At 39.6% G+C, this 18,944-nt stretch overlaps 1 protein-coding gene across 1 annotated transcript in view; it reads right to left on the bottom strand.

The window, feature by feature from the left end:
• Positions 1-18,944, bottom strand: part of degs2 (delta(4)-desaturase, sphingolipid 2) — a 61,702-nt gene that overhangs the window by 27,527 nt on the left and 15,231 nt on the right. The window contains exon 2 of the mRNA XM_073039679.1: positions 15,470-16,212. Within this exon, the coding sequence (XP_072895780.1) occupies positions 15,470-16,212 (743 nt within the window). The remainder of the gene's footprint in view (positions 1-15,469; positions 16,213-18,944) is intronic.

The raw sequence follows: 18,944 nt of genomic DNA, 5'->3' as shown, positions 1-18,944 counted from the left end.
TGGTTGGGAAAAGGGGGGACGGGAGGGGGCAAAAAGTACTGGAGATATTGTCTGTATGATCGATAAACCAATTGTTCAGAATCAAATAACCTCGCCTGGTGCCTCAGGGCTGGGTATGTCTTCACCCATGTGACCTCCACCAACCCCTCCCCCTTCCCTGGCACTCCTTCTCTGCCGTCTGTCCCACACTCCTCCCATGGTGCTCTATCTTGCCATTCCCAAGATCCTTTGCTCCCACCTGATTTACAAACTTGCTCTCTACTCCACGTTGACAAATACAGCAAGGTGTGGAAGTCTATGGCACTGGGATGAATCGGTTTCTAAAATGCTGAGTATATGTCTGCAGGAACCTGTATCTCCTCCCTGATGGTAGTAATGAGAAGAGGACATGCAGAATCTGTAGGAGCAACTGGCTCAAAAAGGTAACATTCAAAGATCCCGCCATCTGGGCCCTTTCGGCAGGAGGTACAGAAGCCTGAAGTCCCACACCATAGGCTCAAGAAACCATTTTCCTTCTACCATTCAGTTCTTGACCAACCAACAAAACCCCAATCACCACTGAAGTTTATCAACATCATCGCATTCTGATCACTTCGAACTAAATTGGACCTTTTTTTGGTTCTGATTGCGTGCTTCTCCTGTACAAATTTGTGTATTATTTATACTTAATTTATGCTTTTCTTATGAATGCTGTTTATATGATATTGTGTGCCTGTGATGTTACCACAGATAAGCCTTACACTGGAGTTGTGCACATCACAATGAACTGGACTTTGACTTTAAAGGTCAATAAAAGGTAGGAGAACCAGATAAAAAAAGTTAATGAGGGGGACAATAAGTAAAACATAAACATGAGTCATGTTATTTATTGGGTCAAGCAATCAAACAACAGTAAGAGGCATCAAAAGATGTTCTTTGCACTTTCATGAGAACAACATTTAAAGGTTCACAAGAGTTAGAACACAAAGTCAGCAGATGTTAAGAGTGAGTCGGTAAAGGAAGACCAGATAGTCTATCGAGGACACATTTGAATTCATCATCACCCATGTTGTGGGAAAGGCAATATGCTGAGAGAATGTCATGAAAATATATACACGTTATTTTAAATGCACATTAAATTGTGGCTAAAGGTAACTATAAAATCACAGAAAAGAGCTTAATCAGTACAATCAGTAGGTCCTTTGAAGTTGAACAAATATTTGGTTTGATAAATAAATCTGACTACCATTTGTCCTACCTGATCTGGTAAGCTCAGACTTGCCCTGGACCTTTTATAGATCTACTATTAGCATATTATATAATTTTGATTAAGTAAAGCATTAATGGAAACTCATTCACCAAAATGATTTGCTGTCAGTACTTTGAAGAGTCTCAGTAGAATGAAACTGGCCCATTTCCTTTATTTCATCTATTTGGTGAGATAATCCAGCTGCTATTAAATCATAAAACATCTGGAGGAACATAACAAGCCAAGCAGCAATATCGTTCACCCTTTGTTTTCACAGATGCTGCTCAACCCACTGAGTTCCTCCAGTAGCTGGTGTTTTTTTGGCTCCAGATCGCCAATTTGGTAGCGTACTGGTTAGTCAAATGCTTTACAGTACCAGTGACGAGGGTTCAATTCCCGCCACTGCCTGTAAGCAGTTTGAATGTTCTCCCCATGACCGCATGGGTTTCCTCCAGGCGCTCCAGTTCCCTCCCTTGGCCCAAAGTCGTACTGGTTGGTAGGGGAATTGGTCATTGTAGATTGTGCCGTGATTAAGATTGGATTAAATTGGGGGATTGCGGGGCAGCGCGACTCGAAAAGCCAGAAGGCCCTAATCTGCCCTGCATCCCAAATAAATAAATGTCTGCATCTGGAGTGTTTTGGGTCCACATCACTATCAAACAGACATATTGATTAGGCTTGAGGTGGATGAGGGATGTAGCATTCATCTCTTCCATACAGAAAATTGCAGTCACCTTTCTAAGAATATAAGGTTTGCACCAAACTCTAAAGCTTATAGCTATTAGAAAGTCACATCTCCTATCCCACTGTCATCAGACAGATGAACAAGCCTCTTGTATGGTAAAGTGGACTTTTGACCTCAATCTAATTCATTATGATCTTGTGCTTTGTTTACTTGCTATGTTCACTTTTTACATTTTATTTTGAATTGTTATTGTGTTACCTTGTTCCACCTCTATCCACTCTATGATTTGTTCTGTATGAACAGTATTCAAGACAAGCTTTTCACCTGGTAGACAGGACAATAATACAAAGCAGTACATTGTATGCAATGGGGAGAGAGTGTACTTACATGCTCCAGCTAACAAAAGATGTATCCCATCCGTTCAGTATGCACAGCCCCATCAAAAGCATTTCATGCTATTATTGACAGTACATTGTAAACTGTGTTTTCTCTCTTCACTGCATTGGAGTTCATGGATTTGGGAAATGCCATTGAAGAATTCCAAAGGTTTATGGATTAGTAGGTAATTGGTCATTTGGGTGTAATTGGGCAACGCGGGCTCATTGGGATGGCAGGACCTTTTACTGTGCTGTATGTCTAAATAAACATTATATAAAGAAGACTTGGTAGGTTACTGTGACACATTGCTGCCAGTGGTGGAAATAGTCGATGTTCAAGGTGGTAAATGAAATGCTAAAGAATGGACTGATCCATCCTGGGCGGTGTCCTTTCCCCCCCAGTCTTATTGGACCTACACCTGACCAGGGAAAATGGAAGCAATTGACTGCAAAATGCACAACCGCCCTTTTAGCTGCATTATTTATATAATTAGTCCAGTTAAGTTTTTGAACAATGGTGACCTTGAGGAGATTGTTGAAGAAAGATTAGGTAATGAAAATATCATTAAATGCCCAGGAAAGATGAAGATGGGTTGAATTTTTTGACCAGCCATTCAGTCGCATAAAAATTACTTATCATTTACCAGTCCATGCCTGAATGATGTCCAAGACCTGCTCTATGCAGAAAGAAAATACATTATCTGTAGAGCTGAGAATAGAAATGAACTGAGTGGATTTGTTAGTGGACATTCCCAACTGTAACATTATGATTAAGGAATGGTCATTGTGAAGACATCAGCGATGTTTTGTGTCCAAACCCATTGTGGAGTTTTCCCCTTCATTCTCACTAATCCTTGCCAGGACTTACTAACAGTAAACTTGGCTAAACTTCATTGAGATCTCATGCAGTAAATTGAACTGGCTAACGATTGCAACTTTACATTATGCCAGGTGACAATTTGTAAAGCTTAATGTAATACCCAGAGCATACATTCTGAACACTTCAGAGCTGCAAGCCGCTTTAACTTGCTTCAGGATTTTGTTCTAATGCTCTATGGTGGTAAATTGGGAATGCTCGTAGAAATCTGATGCTCTTATCTGGTCTGTCCAACATGTGTCCCCCAGATCCACCAATTGGCTGAAATCTAAATGCCCTATGAAATCACAAGCCTTTCAGTTCAGAGGCTATTAGGATTTAGCAATATATGTTTGCCACATCAAGATCCAGAAAGAAAATATAGACTTTAATTTTAAATTTTAAAAGGAATCTTGAAGCAGAGATTGGCAGAGTTGATGTATTGGTGAATTGTTCAACTCAGTAATAACAGAAATTTGACAGTGTTCAATGCTACAGAAACTGATCAACAGCACTCTGTTGTGTTTAATGAGTAACCTGTGTAATGAGTTGCAGCCATTGCTTAGAATCAAACTTGAACATTAAACACAGACAAGTGGAATGAAGAAAGAGCCTGCTTTACTCTGTCATCAGCATTAGTCACCCACAAACCACCTGTGATTACAGGACTGGTCCCAATGGCTGAATCCCAGTACCTTTGGAGTGACTGGCATCAGATATTGGTGAATTTGTTTATAAGCTCTACCATATTTGCTTTAAAAACATTTACAAGTATATTTTAATCATATGAATAGGTCAAACATGAATTGAACACCTTAGCTTTCTGAATTTTTAAATTGCACATGGTTCAGTTTTGCCCTCCTTACTTTTTTTGGTTTAATGTTGTCCAACTCTAACTTCTTTGAGCATCTTAACAAAAAGTTCCACAATAACACTATAATCTGGTGCATGCTTATTCCATAAACTGATTCAGTAATCACTCATTATTAATCTATAATCATTAAAGCCTTGTCATACAGTACTGGGCAAAAGAATTAGGCATCCTAGATTTTTTTTTAAAATATGGTTTCAGATGGTATGGCATCCACAGTGCCCTGATCTCATCATCAAGGCTGTCTGGGATTACCTGGAGAGACAGAAGCAAGCGAGACAGCCAAAGTCTGCAGAACATCTGTGGCAAGGTCTCTAAGATGCTCGGAACAACCTAACAGCAGACTTTTTTTAAGAAACAAAATCTGCATGGCAGTGTACCTAAGGGAATTGATGCAGTTTTAAAAGGTAAAGGATGTTCACACCAAATACTGATTTAAAAAAACTGTTTACTGCTCTCTATAGTAATTTTTTGATATTTCATTATTGTTGAAAGCATCTTTGTTTTACAGATTTTTTAAAAACATGTGCCTAATATTTTTTGCACAATACAGTATATCACCACACTCTTAATAAATACATGGAAATTCAATGTTTGTATATTGCTGCAGTTCAATCATGGGAAAATCATTGAACTAACAATGCACAGCAAATTAAATAGTTGTTAAATTATTGCTGTATTGTATTATACTGATAGATCATACAAGCAATCTACATGTCTAAGTGGAAGGAACCCATTTATCATTGATGAGAAAAATTATTTTGTGTAAGATTCAAAATATCTTATTATCAAAGTACATATTCAATTACCATAAACACACCGACATTCATTTTCTTGTAGGCATTCACAGTAAAACAAAAAAATACAATAGATTCAATGAAAGACTCCACACAAAGACTGACAAACAACCAATGAGCAAAAGAAGACAATCTGTGCAAATACAAAGAAACCCAATTATAGGCATCCATTAGTCTCGTGAGACCACGGATTTGCGCCTTGGAAGGTTTCCAGGGCGCAGGCCTGGGCAGGGTTGTATGGGAGACCGGCAGTTGCCCAAGCCGCAAGCCTTCCCCTCTCCACGCCACCGATGTTGTCCAAGGGAAGGGCACTAGGACCCATGCAGCTTGGCACCAGTGTCGTCGCACAGAAATGTGTTGTTAAGGGTCTTGCTCAAGGACACAACGCGCTGCCTCAGCTGAGGCTCGAACCAGTGACCTTCAGATCACTAGACCGATGCCTTATCCACTAGGTCATGCGCCAACACAAAGAAACCCAATAATAATTAATAAATAAACAATCCAGAGAACATAAGATGTAGAGGCCTTGAAAGTGAGTCCATAGGCTGCAGAATTAGTTCAGTGTGGAGGGTGAGTAAACCATTCAAGTGGTTCACACTGGTTCAGGAGTCTGATGGTTGAAGGATGATAGCATAGAGATCCATATGATTGCCCCTATACTCATTGTTTTCTGCGATCAAGAGTGTATAAATTAAGACTGAACAAGAGCAATACCAACAAAACCACTGAGAGTTCCACATGAGGAAAGGTTTCAGTGAATAATTGACTACATTGTTCCATGCATTAAATTAACCTCTGCACGGAACCTATAAAACGTAATTACAAGATGAACTGTAGAAATGTCTCAATTACAAAAAGTGACAAAAGAACATTAAAATTTCATGAAATCAAACCGACTTTCTGACAGACCAGTTTGCACACTAGTGATAGAAAAGCAGCATCTACTTAAGGAAAATTAGGAAATAAATAGTTGTCCAGTGTATGTAGAACAAAACATAAACATGCTGGAAATCTAAAATACAACTAAAAATGGTGGAAAACCAGACAGTTACTTTGAAGAACTTACAAAATTGGGAAATTAATGAAAAATAGGAATTGTTTAAACAGAACAAACCCAAGGATAGAGAAAGGGAAAAGTAGAATTGATTACATTCTTACAAGTATTTCTGAAAGCTGATTAGAATTTAAATAATACTTGACCTATTGATTATACTGAAATTCCTCTCATGCAAATCTATTTTAAAACTAGTTCATGTTGAGTCTATGAATCAATTCACTAAACTTTGATCTCATTTCATCTGAAAGCCCATATTCCAATAATTGATTGGATAAAAATGCTTTATGATATGATGAATTTGCACTGCATATGGTTAAAAATGTACTGAAGAATCAAGCAAAACCCTTTGAGAAAACAATTCTATGACACAAATAGATAACACATATCATAGTCAGATTGGGTTTTTTTTACCATCATCCTATTCACTCCAAGATAGGTTTACCGCCAATGAACCCCCAATGCTTGGAGTTTAGTGTTACATCTGCATTCCTCCACGATCTTATGAGCTTTTTGATTGCACATCAGTATGAAGCTCATTTACTGCCAATTCTCTTTACCTCAAGTTTATTTCAGCTTTTCATGGCACATCTGAATTGATAGTTTCCTTTGTTGAATTAATGATTTCATATTTTTTTTCCATTTAGAGATATAGCATAGTAACTTGCCCTTCTAGCCCAACAAGCTCGCGTTGCCCTATTACACGCACATGACCAATTAACCTAACATAATATGATAAGTTTTTAATCTGCAATTTGAGAAGGATAAGGGCAGATCGGAGGTGTCAGTGTTGCAGTTGAACAAAGGAGACTATGGAGCCATGAGGGAGGAGCTGGCCAAAGTTAACTGGATGGATATCCTAGCAGAAAAGACAGTGGAACAGCAATGGCAGGTATTCTTGGGAATAATGCATAAGGTGCAAAATCAGTTCATCCCCTGGAGAAGGAAGGATTCAAAGGGGGGGAACGGGGCCCACAGTGGTTGACAAAGGAAGTCAGAGATTGCATAGCATTAAAAAAAAGGAAGTATGACAGAGCTAAGGTGAGTGAGAGGACAGATGATTGGGAAATTTTTAAGGAACAACAGAACTTAACTAAAAAGGCAATACGGGGAGAAAAAATGAGGTACCAACGCAAGCTAGCCAGGAATATAAAGGAGGATAGCAAAAGATTTTTTAGGTATGTGAAGAGAAAGAAGATAGTTAAGAACAATGTTGGGCCCTTGAAGAATGAATTGGGTGAAATTGTTATGGGAAACAGAGAAATGGCAGAAGAATTTAATAAGTACTTTAGATCTGTCTTCACTAGGGAAGACACAAGCAATCTCCCAGATGTATATGGAGAGGCCAAGGACATAGGGTAACAGAGGAAATGAAACAGATTGACATTAGGAAGGAAACGGTGATGAGTAGACTGATGGGACTGAAGGCTGACAAATCCCCAGGTCCAGATGGTCTGCATCCTAGGGTACTAAAGGAGGTGGCCCTGGAAATTGCGGATGCATTAGTAATCATTTTCCAATGTTCCTTAGATTCATGATCAGTTCCTGAGGATTGGAGAATGGCTAATGTTATCCCACTTTTTAAGAAAGGAGGGAGGGAGAAAACAGAGAACTATCATCCTGTCAGCCTAACATCAGTAGTGAGGAAGATGCTAGAGTCCATTATTAAAGATGAAATAGTGGCATATCTAGATAGCAGTGATAGGACTGGGCTGAGTCAGCATGGATTTACCAAGGGCAAATCATGCTTGACTAATCCTTGGAGTTTTTCGAGGATGTAACCAGGAAGTTAGACAAGGGAGATCCAGTGGAAGTAGTGTACCTCGATTTTCAGAAGGCATTTGATAAGGTCCCACATAGGAGATTGGTGGGTAAAATCAGAGCTCATGGCATTGGGGGGAAGATATTGACATGGATAGAAAACTGGTTGGCAGATAGAAAGCAAAGGGTAACAGTGAATGGGTGTTTCTCGGAATGGCAGGTGGTGACTAGTGGGGTGCCACAGGGCTCGGTATTGGACCACAGCTGTTTACGATTTACATCAACGATTTAGATGAAGGCATTGAGAATAACATCAGCAAGTTTGCTGATGATACTAAGCTGGGTGGCAGTGTGACATGTGATGAGGATGTTAGGAGAATTCAGGGTGACTTGGATAGGCTGAGTGAGTGGGCAGATGCTTGGCAGATGACGTTTAATGTGAATAAGTGTGAGGTTATCCACTTTGGGAGTAAGAACAGGAAGGCAGATTATTATCTGAACGGTGTAGAGTTAGGTACGGGAGAAATACAAAGAGATCTCAGAGTCCTTGTTCATCAGTCACTGAAGGTGAATGAGCAAGTGGAGCAGGTAGTGAAGAAGGCTAATGGAATGTTGGCCTTTATTACAAAGGGAATTGAGTACAAGAGCAAGGAAATCCTTTTGCATTTGTACAGGGCCCTGGTGAGACCACACCTGGAGTATTGTGTACAGTTTTGGTCTCCAGGGTTAAGGAAGGACATCCTGGCTGTAGAGGAAGTGCAGCGTAGATTCACGAGGTTAATTCCTGGGATGTCCGGACTGTCTTACGCCGAGAGGTTAGAGAGACTGGGCTTGTACACGCTGGAATTAAGGAGATTGAGAGGGGATCTGATTGAAACATACAAGATTATTAAGGGATTGGACAAGATAGAGGCAGGAAATATGTTCCAGCTGCTGGGAGAGTCCAGTTCCAGAGGGCATGGTTTGAGAATAAGGGGTAGGTCATTTAGGACAGAGTTAAGGAAAAACTTCTTCTCCCAGAGAGTTGTGGGGGGTCTGGAATACACTGCCTCGGAAGGCAGTGGAGGCCAGTTCTCTGGATGCTTTCAAGAAGGAGCTAGATAGGTATCTTATGGATAGGGGAAATCAAGGGATATGGGGACAAGGCAGGAACAGGGTATTGATAGTAGATGATCAGCCATGATCTCAGAATGGCGGTGTAGGCTCGAAGGACCGAATGGTCTACTTCTGCACCTATTGTCTATAACCTACTAACCCGTATGCTTTTGGAATGTGAGAGGAAACGCACATGGTCAAGGGGAGAAGCTACAAACTCCTTACAGACAGCAACATGAATTGAATTCAGGTTGCTATTGCTGTAGTAGTGTTGCATTAATCTGTTTGCAAAAAATTGTAACTAGCTTCCCTATATTTTTGTATTTGATTTAATTTTGTTTTTCCAAAAGATATTCAATTTGTTCAAACTGCTATGGAATTGGTAGGCTTGGCATTAACTGAAATATCATTTGCCAATGGGGCTGGTTTTCAATCACCAAAAAGCTAATGAATAATTATTCTACACTTGTATGATGCCCAGACAATTCATTGGTGTGTATAGAATGGAGCCACCCACATGGAGCAAATGACAGGCAAGCCCATCGGTAGAAGAACCTGAAAGGAAGCCAAGTTAGGGAAAGGAAGGGTCATACTTTCCATCAGACCAAATGTGTCAGGACGTGCTAATCCTTTTGTATAAATAGCTGCCCACATAGTTTCATGAATACTCTTAGGAATTACAGTCCCTCTTATGAGTCCCGATCCTGATGCAGGGTTTCGGCCTGAAATGTTAAAGATTGCTCTCCTCTTCCAACCCTCTCCCCACCGACCACCCGCCACAGGTGCTGCTGGAACCGCTGAGCTACATCAGCAGTTTGGTTTTTTTGCTCCTCATGAAATATGAAAAGCCATCAGAAAAGCCAGGACAAAGGCTTTGATTATAATTGCATGCAAGCCTCAGATGCAGTGTGTGGAGGCGTTCCCAGAGGCAATGGAGAGTGGAAGGAACTAACTAGAAAAGCATTTACCTCCTGGATCCATCATTTCTTCCCTCAGTCAGCACCTTCTAGGCATCCAAGAAACCCAACCAGGGTTAATTTTTAATTGTTTAAATGAGGTTTGCACCATCAATATATTCAAGTGACTAGCCAGCATCCTCAGAGAAAAGTAGCTTTCTGCTAATTCTATCCCCACATTACTTTCGAGAAATTTAATATTTTACCGTTGCATGCAACCCAATACTGCTAATGTTTAAAATATAGCCCAAAGTTTTTATTAATAATAAATTCACAGCTTGGTAAATGAATTAATTTATTTTAACAAGTTAGTATTCAAAACAAATATGCCCAATATTGTGCTGCAAAACTATTATAAAAATAACTAGTTAATATTCACTACCTTTATATCACAGTCATATAAATAAAATATTAATTCCGATTGTCTCCCCATAAATGCTGTCTGCCCTACTAAACATCCACAGCTTGTTTTCTTTTCATTTCAGTCTTCCAGCATCTGTGGTATTTTGCTTTTGTAAACAGACGGCATTTTTGAAATAATTCCTCTGGCTCGACAGTTTGCATCAGATTAATGCCGGTTAATTTTTCTCTGTGTACAGTGCTTCTGGAATGTTTGGAATCAATCCCAGTCAGGAATATGGCCAATATTTTCTAACATCAAACAAAAAAAAAAACATAGAACAATACAAGAGGAGGTGTGACAGTAAACTCCAGATCAGAGTGCCTAAGCAAACCAGTGCAAATACCCTTATACCAGAAATGAAGTTAGAGAATACACTCAAATTCATATACATTACTATATGAATACATCACAAGCTCAGGAAAAGTAAACTTAACAAAGTTGGCTCCTTTACTTCTACAAAAACAGTTGCAAAATGTTGAAGCTGGTTTTACTGGACATCTCCCACAGACATTCTAACAAATGGTAGTCAATAATTAGAAATGCCCTCAATTGAAACATATGAGATTTTGCAGATGCTGAAATCCAGCGTAACATACACAAGATGCCGGAGGAACTCAGCAATTCAGGCAGCATCTATGGAAAGGAATAAAGAGGCGATGTTTTGGACCAAGACGCTTCTTCATATTAGGAAGATCAAATTTTGGCACCTGCCACAGATTCCCTTCTCCTTCCTAATCATTAGTGAACATCAAGTCCTCAAGGCCCGAAATCAGGCAGCAATTCAAATTTAAAATGATTTATAGAAGTTTTCTTTCCTCAGTATTATTTAATTCTGGGCTTTAAACAGTTTGCTTCTGTGTGGTTTATCCTCTGTGCACCAATTCTCTAGTGAAAACAAAGTTATAGGAAGTTTAATAGGACACTTTCTTGATTGTCTATGCTGTCATTTAAAAAACTCTAAATGGATACTATAAACATATTTAATAAGGTCCAGTTTAACTTGAATAATGAACAGAATGTACGCTGCTTCCAGAATTATTGCTTTTAGTTCAAGAGGTTTTTTGGCTGCCTTTCCTTGTACCAAGGTACATCACATTATACAGTTTTAACACCGGACAGAGGAGTAGAGCAAGTACACACTTTTTGACTATTATCACCACGGAGCACAGATTCTTGACCATATACATTGATACTATAAAAGTGAAGAAAATTATTTTAATCAGAATGTAATATATATTTTGAGGCTGCTTTTCTTAAATTTAGCATCCAGAAAGGGGAATTTGCCTCACCCCTCATGAGCCCAGTGTTCTCATTTAAATAATTCCAGGTTTTTTTTGCCAAGAGTCATAACTTTCTATATGAAATCGAACTCCTAGATATCTTCCACAATTTACCTGTTACTGATTTGAATCGAAGTCTTTAACCTGTTTCAGAAGTTTAATAACAGTAATATTATTGATTACAAACTTCCACATACAGAACTAGCCCATATACCTTGATAGAACCATCTTAGTTCCTTATCTGATTATAAAGTCCAAGTCTCTCCAGCCTTTTCTGCTTATGTGGCTACTAAAGATCATATTATATATGGTCCTTGAATATTTTACAGCAGACGTGAACAATACTCAAGAATTGCCCATCTGAATAACTTACTTCTGTTGTAAAGAATCAAATTTTCACTGAATAATTTATTAAAGAACAATGGATGATTTCAGTTCCCCTAAGCTTCAAAATTTGATCATCTACTGTTGAGAGAAAATATTTTTGTTCCTACACATTTCCAAAGCAATAACACAATAGAAATAGGTGGACATTTTCAAAATGGTAGCATGTTTACTTGTCTTTTTAAAGTCATGAAAGAAACAAAACTTGCTTTGAGCAAGACAGAGCATTTGTCATTAAAGATCTTACAAAGCAAGGTGGGATGGGGGCTTATCTCCATGAATTACTGTGTGGCTGCAATGACCAGATAGGCAACTCTGTTCTCTGGGGAGATGGCAGGCAGGTGGTGTAGGGAGTGGGGTGAAATTATGATCTCTCCCCTCCCCTTAAAATTACAAGTGGGTAGTTTCAAGAGAGGATAGCTGATATGTTAAGACTTTTGCTAAATCTTCAGCAAGCTTTTATTTATTAAGATTTTGACAGGATCTTTCTTCTAGTGACATGAAAAGGGAAAAGAATATAGGAAGATAAGTAGACAGGTAAATGTAATGAGAAGAGGTTGATATGGATCCAGTTTAAACATATGGCTTTTGTAAAAAACAAGTTGCAGAAATGATATTAAAAATAATTATACAATATAGATTAATGCTACGTTCTTTTCTCTCAGAGTTCATTTGCTCTCATGCTCAAGTTCAACAATGATTCAGCAAGTTGGATACATATGTAGAGTCATAGAACTATACAGCACAGATACAGGCCCTTTGGCCCAACAAGTCAATGCTGACCATGGTGCCAACTCAGTTAGTCCCAATTTCCTGAATGCAGGAATTGGGACTAGCTTGGTGGGCACCATGTAACTCTCCAAATGCTTAAGTGATACTTTTGTTTCTACCTCAACCACTTCCTCTGGCAGGTCATTCCAGATACTCACTATCAACTGCATGAAAACTTTGCCCCTTGGGCCTCTTAAATTTTTCCTCTCTCATCCTAAACCTCTACTCTCTAGTTGTTGACTAGACTGGTACCATCCACCTGACTATACCCTTCTTAATTTTAAACATTTTTATTGGGTTCTTCCCTCATTCTCCTACATTTCAAGGAATAAAGATCTAGTCTGGCCAACCTCTCTCTATTATTCAGGCACACTAGTCCTGACAAACTATCTCATCCTTCTGCACCCTTTCCAGTTTACCCACATCTTTTTGAAAACAAGGTGACCAAAACTGTACACAGAACTCCAAGTGCAGACTCATGAATAACTTATACAATTGCAACATAACGTTCCAACTCCTTTACTCAATGCTCTGAATGATGGAGGTCCAACGTACTAAATGGCTTTTCCACCGCCCTATCTACCTGCAAAATACTGGAACCATCAAGGAACCATCCACTTGGTGCCTCTGTTCCATTACACTCCCCAGCACCCTACCATTCATAGTATAATTCCTACAGTGGTTTGACTTTTCTAAATGCATCATTTCATATTTATCTATATTGAAATCTATCTGCCACTCCTTGACTCTCTTCCCTAGCTGAACAAGATCTCTTGTAAACTACAATAACCTTTTTCAATGTCAACACCACCTCCCAATTTGTGTCATCTGCAAATTTATCAATCAAACCTTGTGCAGTTGCATCCAAATCATTTATACAAATAGCAAATACCAAGGGTCCCAACAGCAACTTGTTTATTTATGGATTGATTGAGATTCAGTGTGGAAAAGGCCCTTCCAGGTCTTCGAGCTGCGCTGCCCAGTAACCCCCCACTTAATCACGGGACATTTTACAATGACCAATTAACTTACCAGTCAGTCTTTAGACTGTGGGAGGAAACTGTAGCACCCAGAGGAAACCCACGCTGTCACGGGGAGAACATACAGACTCCTTACAGACAGTGGTGGAATTGAACCCAGGTCGCTGGGACTGTAAAGCGTTGCATTAACCACTGTGCTACTCAGCCGTCCCCAAGTTCCTTTCTACAGGCATTTAATCTGATCAACCACTAGCCCATTATCCTGTCACTGCACACACTTTAAACCACCGTTAAATTATAAATTAATGCTGGTATTTATGTATTTATATACATTCTGAACTTCCTGCATCAAGCGAAAATTGAACCCAGGTCTCCCATGACAGCTGAGAATTCTACCCCTGAACTATCAAAGATTAGATAAGATACTGTCTTCATTCTCAGAAACAACTTTATCCATTCTCAACTTTGTACCTCCAAGCTAATTTTGTTTCCACCTAACTAGAGATTTATCCACCTTAATGCACTGTAAGATTGCAAATGCCTCCCATTAATATGAACACCCTCCAAAATATCTCCAATGTTTTGCTCTTACCTTGAGGAACAAAACTTTCTCCTGAGTAAACACCGAGATGAAATACTTGTTAACAGTCCCATCCATATCCTGTGGCTCCCAACATAGGTAACCCTGCTGATCTCCGAGAGGACCTGCTCTTTCCCAATCCACACTTTCAATCTAGCTATCGAACCCATCTGGATTTTGCTTAACTTCACATGCCAGATCAATCCCATACCCTCCATTTGCTCTCCAGATTTCATTCTTAAAAGTGTTCTTCATAGTCATCAAGGGATTTGCTTACTCCCAACCTCCTAAACCCATTCATTGTATGCTTTCTCCTTCTTGACAAGAGTCTCAACATCTCTTATCAGCCAAGGTTCTCTAAACATGCCAGGTTTACCCTTCACACTAACAGGAACATAATGCTTGCCATCACACTCTTAAAAGCTTCCCACTTGCCGTTCATTCCTTTTCCTTCAAACAGGCTCAGCCAATCGACTTCCGCAAGATCCTGTCTAATTCTCCCAAAACAGCCTGCTCCAGTTTAGACCCTAACCTTTGGACCCGATCTATTCTTTTCCATATCTTAAAACTAATAGAATTACGGTCACTAGAGTCAAAGTGCTCCCCTACTGCCATCTCTTTTATTTGCTCTGCCTTATTCCCCAAGAGGAGGTCCAGTATTGCATCCTCCTAATGACTTAGGAAACTTTCCTAGACACATTTCACAAATCCCACCCTGTCCATTCTCAAGTGTGAACAATTTCTCTATACTCCTAATCTTCAGGTTCCCATTCTTTCTTTGGGAGCCTATAATAAAGCTCCACTCGAGTGACCCTCCTCTTCTCATTTGTAAGATCCACCCATACAGTCTTATAATGTTATTCCATTAATGAAGCAATTATAAATGATGTGAATATCAGATTATAACAGTACTAGGCTTGACTGAAATTTTGCTATTCCATTTAGTTAATGTGTAACTATTTAGCAGATATACTGTTAATGGGACATCAGTTGTTTTTTTTTTTAATTGGAATTGGCAAACCTTCAGTTTTTGAAGTGTAGCGATCAATATATTTTTCCCATATTCACCTGAAAGAGAAGGGGTGCACTTATCTATGAAAGTCTCCAGTTCTGCAAGTTCAGACAGAGAATGCCAGCAGATTATATAGTTTTTTTATGAGAACATTCCCAACTTGGCAAGACACACCCTCAGTTTTCAGCCAAGGTCAGTGAACTCAGGAACGGCAGCAGAAACACAAGTACTTATATTTTTCTCTGGTAATCTCAAATGTCACGGTCAAACACAACAGTAACAAATGCCTCAATTTGAGGCAAGTGCTTCAGCCCTTTTCCTGCTGTTTCACACACTACATTTACTCACTGTCACTCATTTCTTTAACTTGTGCACTTACCAGTGGTAGCTTGCTGCCTGGAATGCTGGGGAAGTCATGGTGTTCAACATGGTATCCGACATTGAAGGTTATCCAGTTCAGAGGCCCATAATACGAATAGGTCTCATGACCTTTAAGGAACATGTAATGCTCAGCAATAAAATGTCCGGAAATTGGATGTATACCCATGCACAGGAATGAGCCAGCTATCAGGTATACTATAGGCTTCAAGCCCCACAGGTAGTAGATGAGAAAGTCATATGCAAACTGCACCACTGCATTTAATACTTCCAGTCTTGTGATGGGTTTAGGGTTAACATAAAGAGGCCTAAGTGCATAAAAAAGTGGTTGGAAAATAAGCCAAATGATTTTGCGAAATGGAGTGCAAAAGAACCATCCCTCAATATCGGTTGGAATATCTACATCTAAGCCATTGCCTCCCAGGTATCGATGGTGATCTATGTGGTATTTCTTGAATGATGCAGAATAAGGCATTCCAATAGGGAGATTAGCAAATATTGCAAACAGTCGGTTCCATTTTGCTAGCTTATTGCCAAATGCAACATTGTGAGAAATATCATGGATGGCGAGGGTTAGCGAGTGATTGACAGCACCTCCAAAAGCATAAGCCCAGAAGATAATCCATTTCCAAGGCAAATCTTTCACAAAGTAGCAGGCAATGGTCTGTGTAAGAACCATTCCAAACACAATCCATTTCAGATTGGGGTCTGGTCCCATTAGTGACTTGATCTCAGGATACTTTGCTGTTGGAAAAATTACAAAGAAATATTAGTGAGTTCAGCATGTAAAATAGAACCCACACTGTAATTACACATATGATAACAACAGCTGCTCCTCTCTTTAATGTAGTTACACTCCTAAAATTTAGCAAAGAAAATTTGACACTCAGTTACATTAGGTAACTCAGCTACATCACATACTACATGAGAATAAATTTACCCAAATGACTTAAGACCACTGTGCATCTGTGTGTTGGACTTCCTAACCAATAGACTTCAGATAGTCAGGATGCACAACTGCTCCTCCCTCCCAATCATCCTCAACACGGGTGCCCCCACGGGCCATCAACGTCCTTTTACCCTTGCAGTTCCTTAACCCAACCCACAAGGATTCAACATTCTACATAAGAATATCACTACATGCAGATTTCATCCAGATCACACACAATTCTGACTTGGATTATCATCCATGGTCCTTTAACATCACTGGATCCGAAACTCATCACAAACAGGACCTTCAGTGGATTGTAATTTCTCAGTTCAAGGTAACAGCTCAGCACCACCAGCTTCTCCGGGGGGGATTAGGGACAGGTCGGTGATGACGCTGGCTCACAGCTCCCGAGACCTGTTTACCAAGTGTTTGTGCAAGTTGTACATCCTCCCTGTGACTGGTGGATTTCTCTCTGGTGAGGCAGCTTCCTGCCACATCTCAAAGGTGCTAGTTGGCACTGAGAGCCAGATTCTAAAAATGAACATGTAACAAAAATGTCCCCGCAAATTCGACTTTACATGGGCAAGACAAAAAGGAAATTGGTAGAAATGCACTGAGAAATTTGCTCAACATCTACCACCAAAACCATTTTATTGCTTTATTGCTTAGTAATTTATCTGAAAAAAACTCATGAGCTTACACACACACACACACGTTACAGTCCCTCAAAGCTTACCCAGAAAATCCAACAAATGTGACACTAAAACTAGAAGCCTCTATTACATTACATTGTTAGAATAAGGTGATTTTACTTATATATTTCTAATTAGTAACCACTTTCACAGTGAACAGTAGGGCCCTGGGGATGTTGTAGAACAGTGAGACTGAGGGGTATAAATACACAGTTAACTGAAGGTGATGTCACAGGTAGAAAGAGTTTTGAAGGCAGCATTTGGCTCGTAGCCTTTATCAGGGACACTATTGCTATAGGAGATGGAATGTTATATTGTACAAAATGTTGGTGAGGTTGCATCTCGAATATTATGTACAACTGTGGCTACCTGGTTATAAGAAAGTCATTAAGCTGTTAAAAGAGCAATGAAAGTTTAGAAGACTCAAGTTCAGACTTAATCCTTCCAGCATAGATGAAGGGAGACATTATTAGAGGTGTATAAATCACAAGGGAATGCACAGTCTTCATCTCCAGGTAAAGGGTATCAAAAGCTAGAGGACATACAGTAGATTTGAAGTGAGAGGGAAAAGATTTAAATGCGGACCTGAGAAACAACAGCCTCTGTGTGGAAAGGGTTATGTATATGGAAAAAGCTGCAAGAGAAAGGCAAAATATTTGGACAGATACTCAGGTAGGGAAGGTTTAGAGCAGGAGTGCCCAACTTTTCTGCCATGGAATGCGACCATGAACCAAGGGGCCCATGGACCCCAGGCTGGGAAGCCCTGCTTTAGAATGACTTTATGGAAATCTTCGTTAGCATGAACAAGTTGGACTGTGGGCCTATTTCCATTCCGAAGAACTCTACAAATTCAGTTTTTCAAAACTCGTACACATTGAGTAATAATTAATATACAAATTACAGACTACAATGCACATCACTCACATAAATTGTTACAAATTTTAATTTCATCGTCCTTCCGTGTATGAACAATTGTCAAAAAATGATTGCATTTGAATGGCATAATTTCAGAGTAGTATCGACGTCTTATGTTAAACACCATGCTGGGAATCAGGCACCATAGACAGGGAACATCACAAACTGATACTTTATTATATTAGCTAGATTGATTTTAGGACAAAAGAGTCTCGACATATCTATTACAGCTTCCCTGCTCATAAGAAATTCCCCAGATCAATCACTACTGCAGTGATTTATCCTACCCCCACCCCACCCTGTTTAACCTTCATCCCTGTATGAAGACAGAGGTATCCCTGTGCCTCTGTCTTCATATTATTCAATCAGAAGAAATTGTGGCATCAAATCCCGTCCCTTCACCATTTCCCACAGCTTTTTGGGAGTTCCGTTAACACACAGACAGTGGTAATTATAAAAAATGGCAACTGACCACGACCTCCTCAAAAGCAATAAGGAATGGGAATAAATATTTGTCTTGCCAACAAGGATTGTTTTCCAGGAAAGGTTAAAAATATATTGTTTGGACATATAGAGCACAGATGCAAAGGAAAGCAAGATTAATTTTGGAAAAGGCACTCAGTGTACATTAGCAATGTGATACCATTCCCATATGTCACCAAGGTAGGACCATTGCACAACTCTGGTGGGAAAGGTACGGGGTTAGAAGATCGTCAGGAGGGTTGGCTACTCTAGGGATATAGAATAGATAAGGGTGAAGCTCTGAACGGGTAGCTTCACAAGGCAGAAAGAAACACATCATTTGTGGCTTTGACAAGGCCAGTCTCGGTAATAGGAATGAAAAGCTGCACCCCCCTCCCCCCAAATAAAACAAATGCGATTATAATGAGATGTCTTACAAGATTTCTCCTAGGACATCCATTCACTCCACGTGACAC

The sequence above is a fragment of the Hemitrygon akajei genome, chromosome 3 (genome assembly GCF_048418815.1).
Source record: "Hemitrygon akajei chromosome 3, sHemAka1.3, whole genome shotgun sequence".
NCBI classification, from domain to species: Eukaryota; Metazoa; Chordata; class Chondrichthyes; order Myliobatiformes; family Dasyatidae; genus Hemitrygon; species Hemitrygon akajei.
The sequence above is the reverse complement of the archived record's forward strand: the minus strand, read 5'-3'. Positions and strand labels throughout refer to the sequence as shown.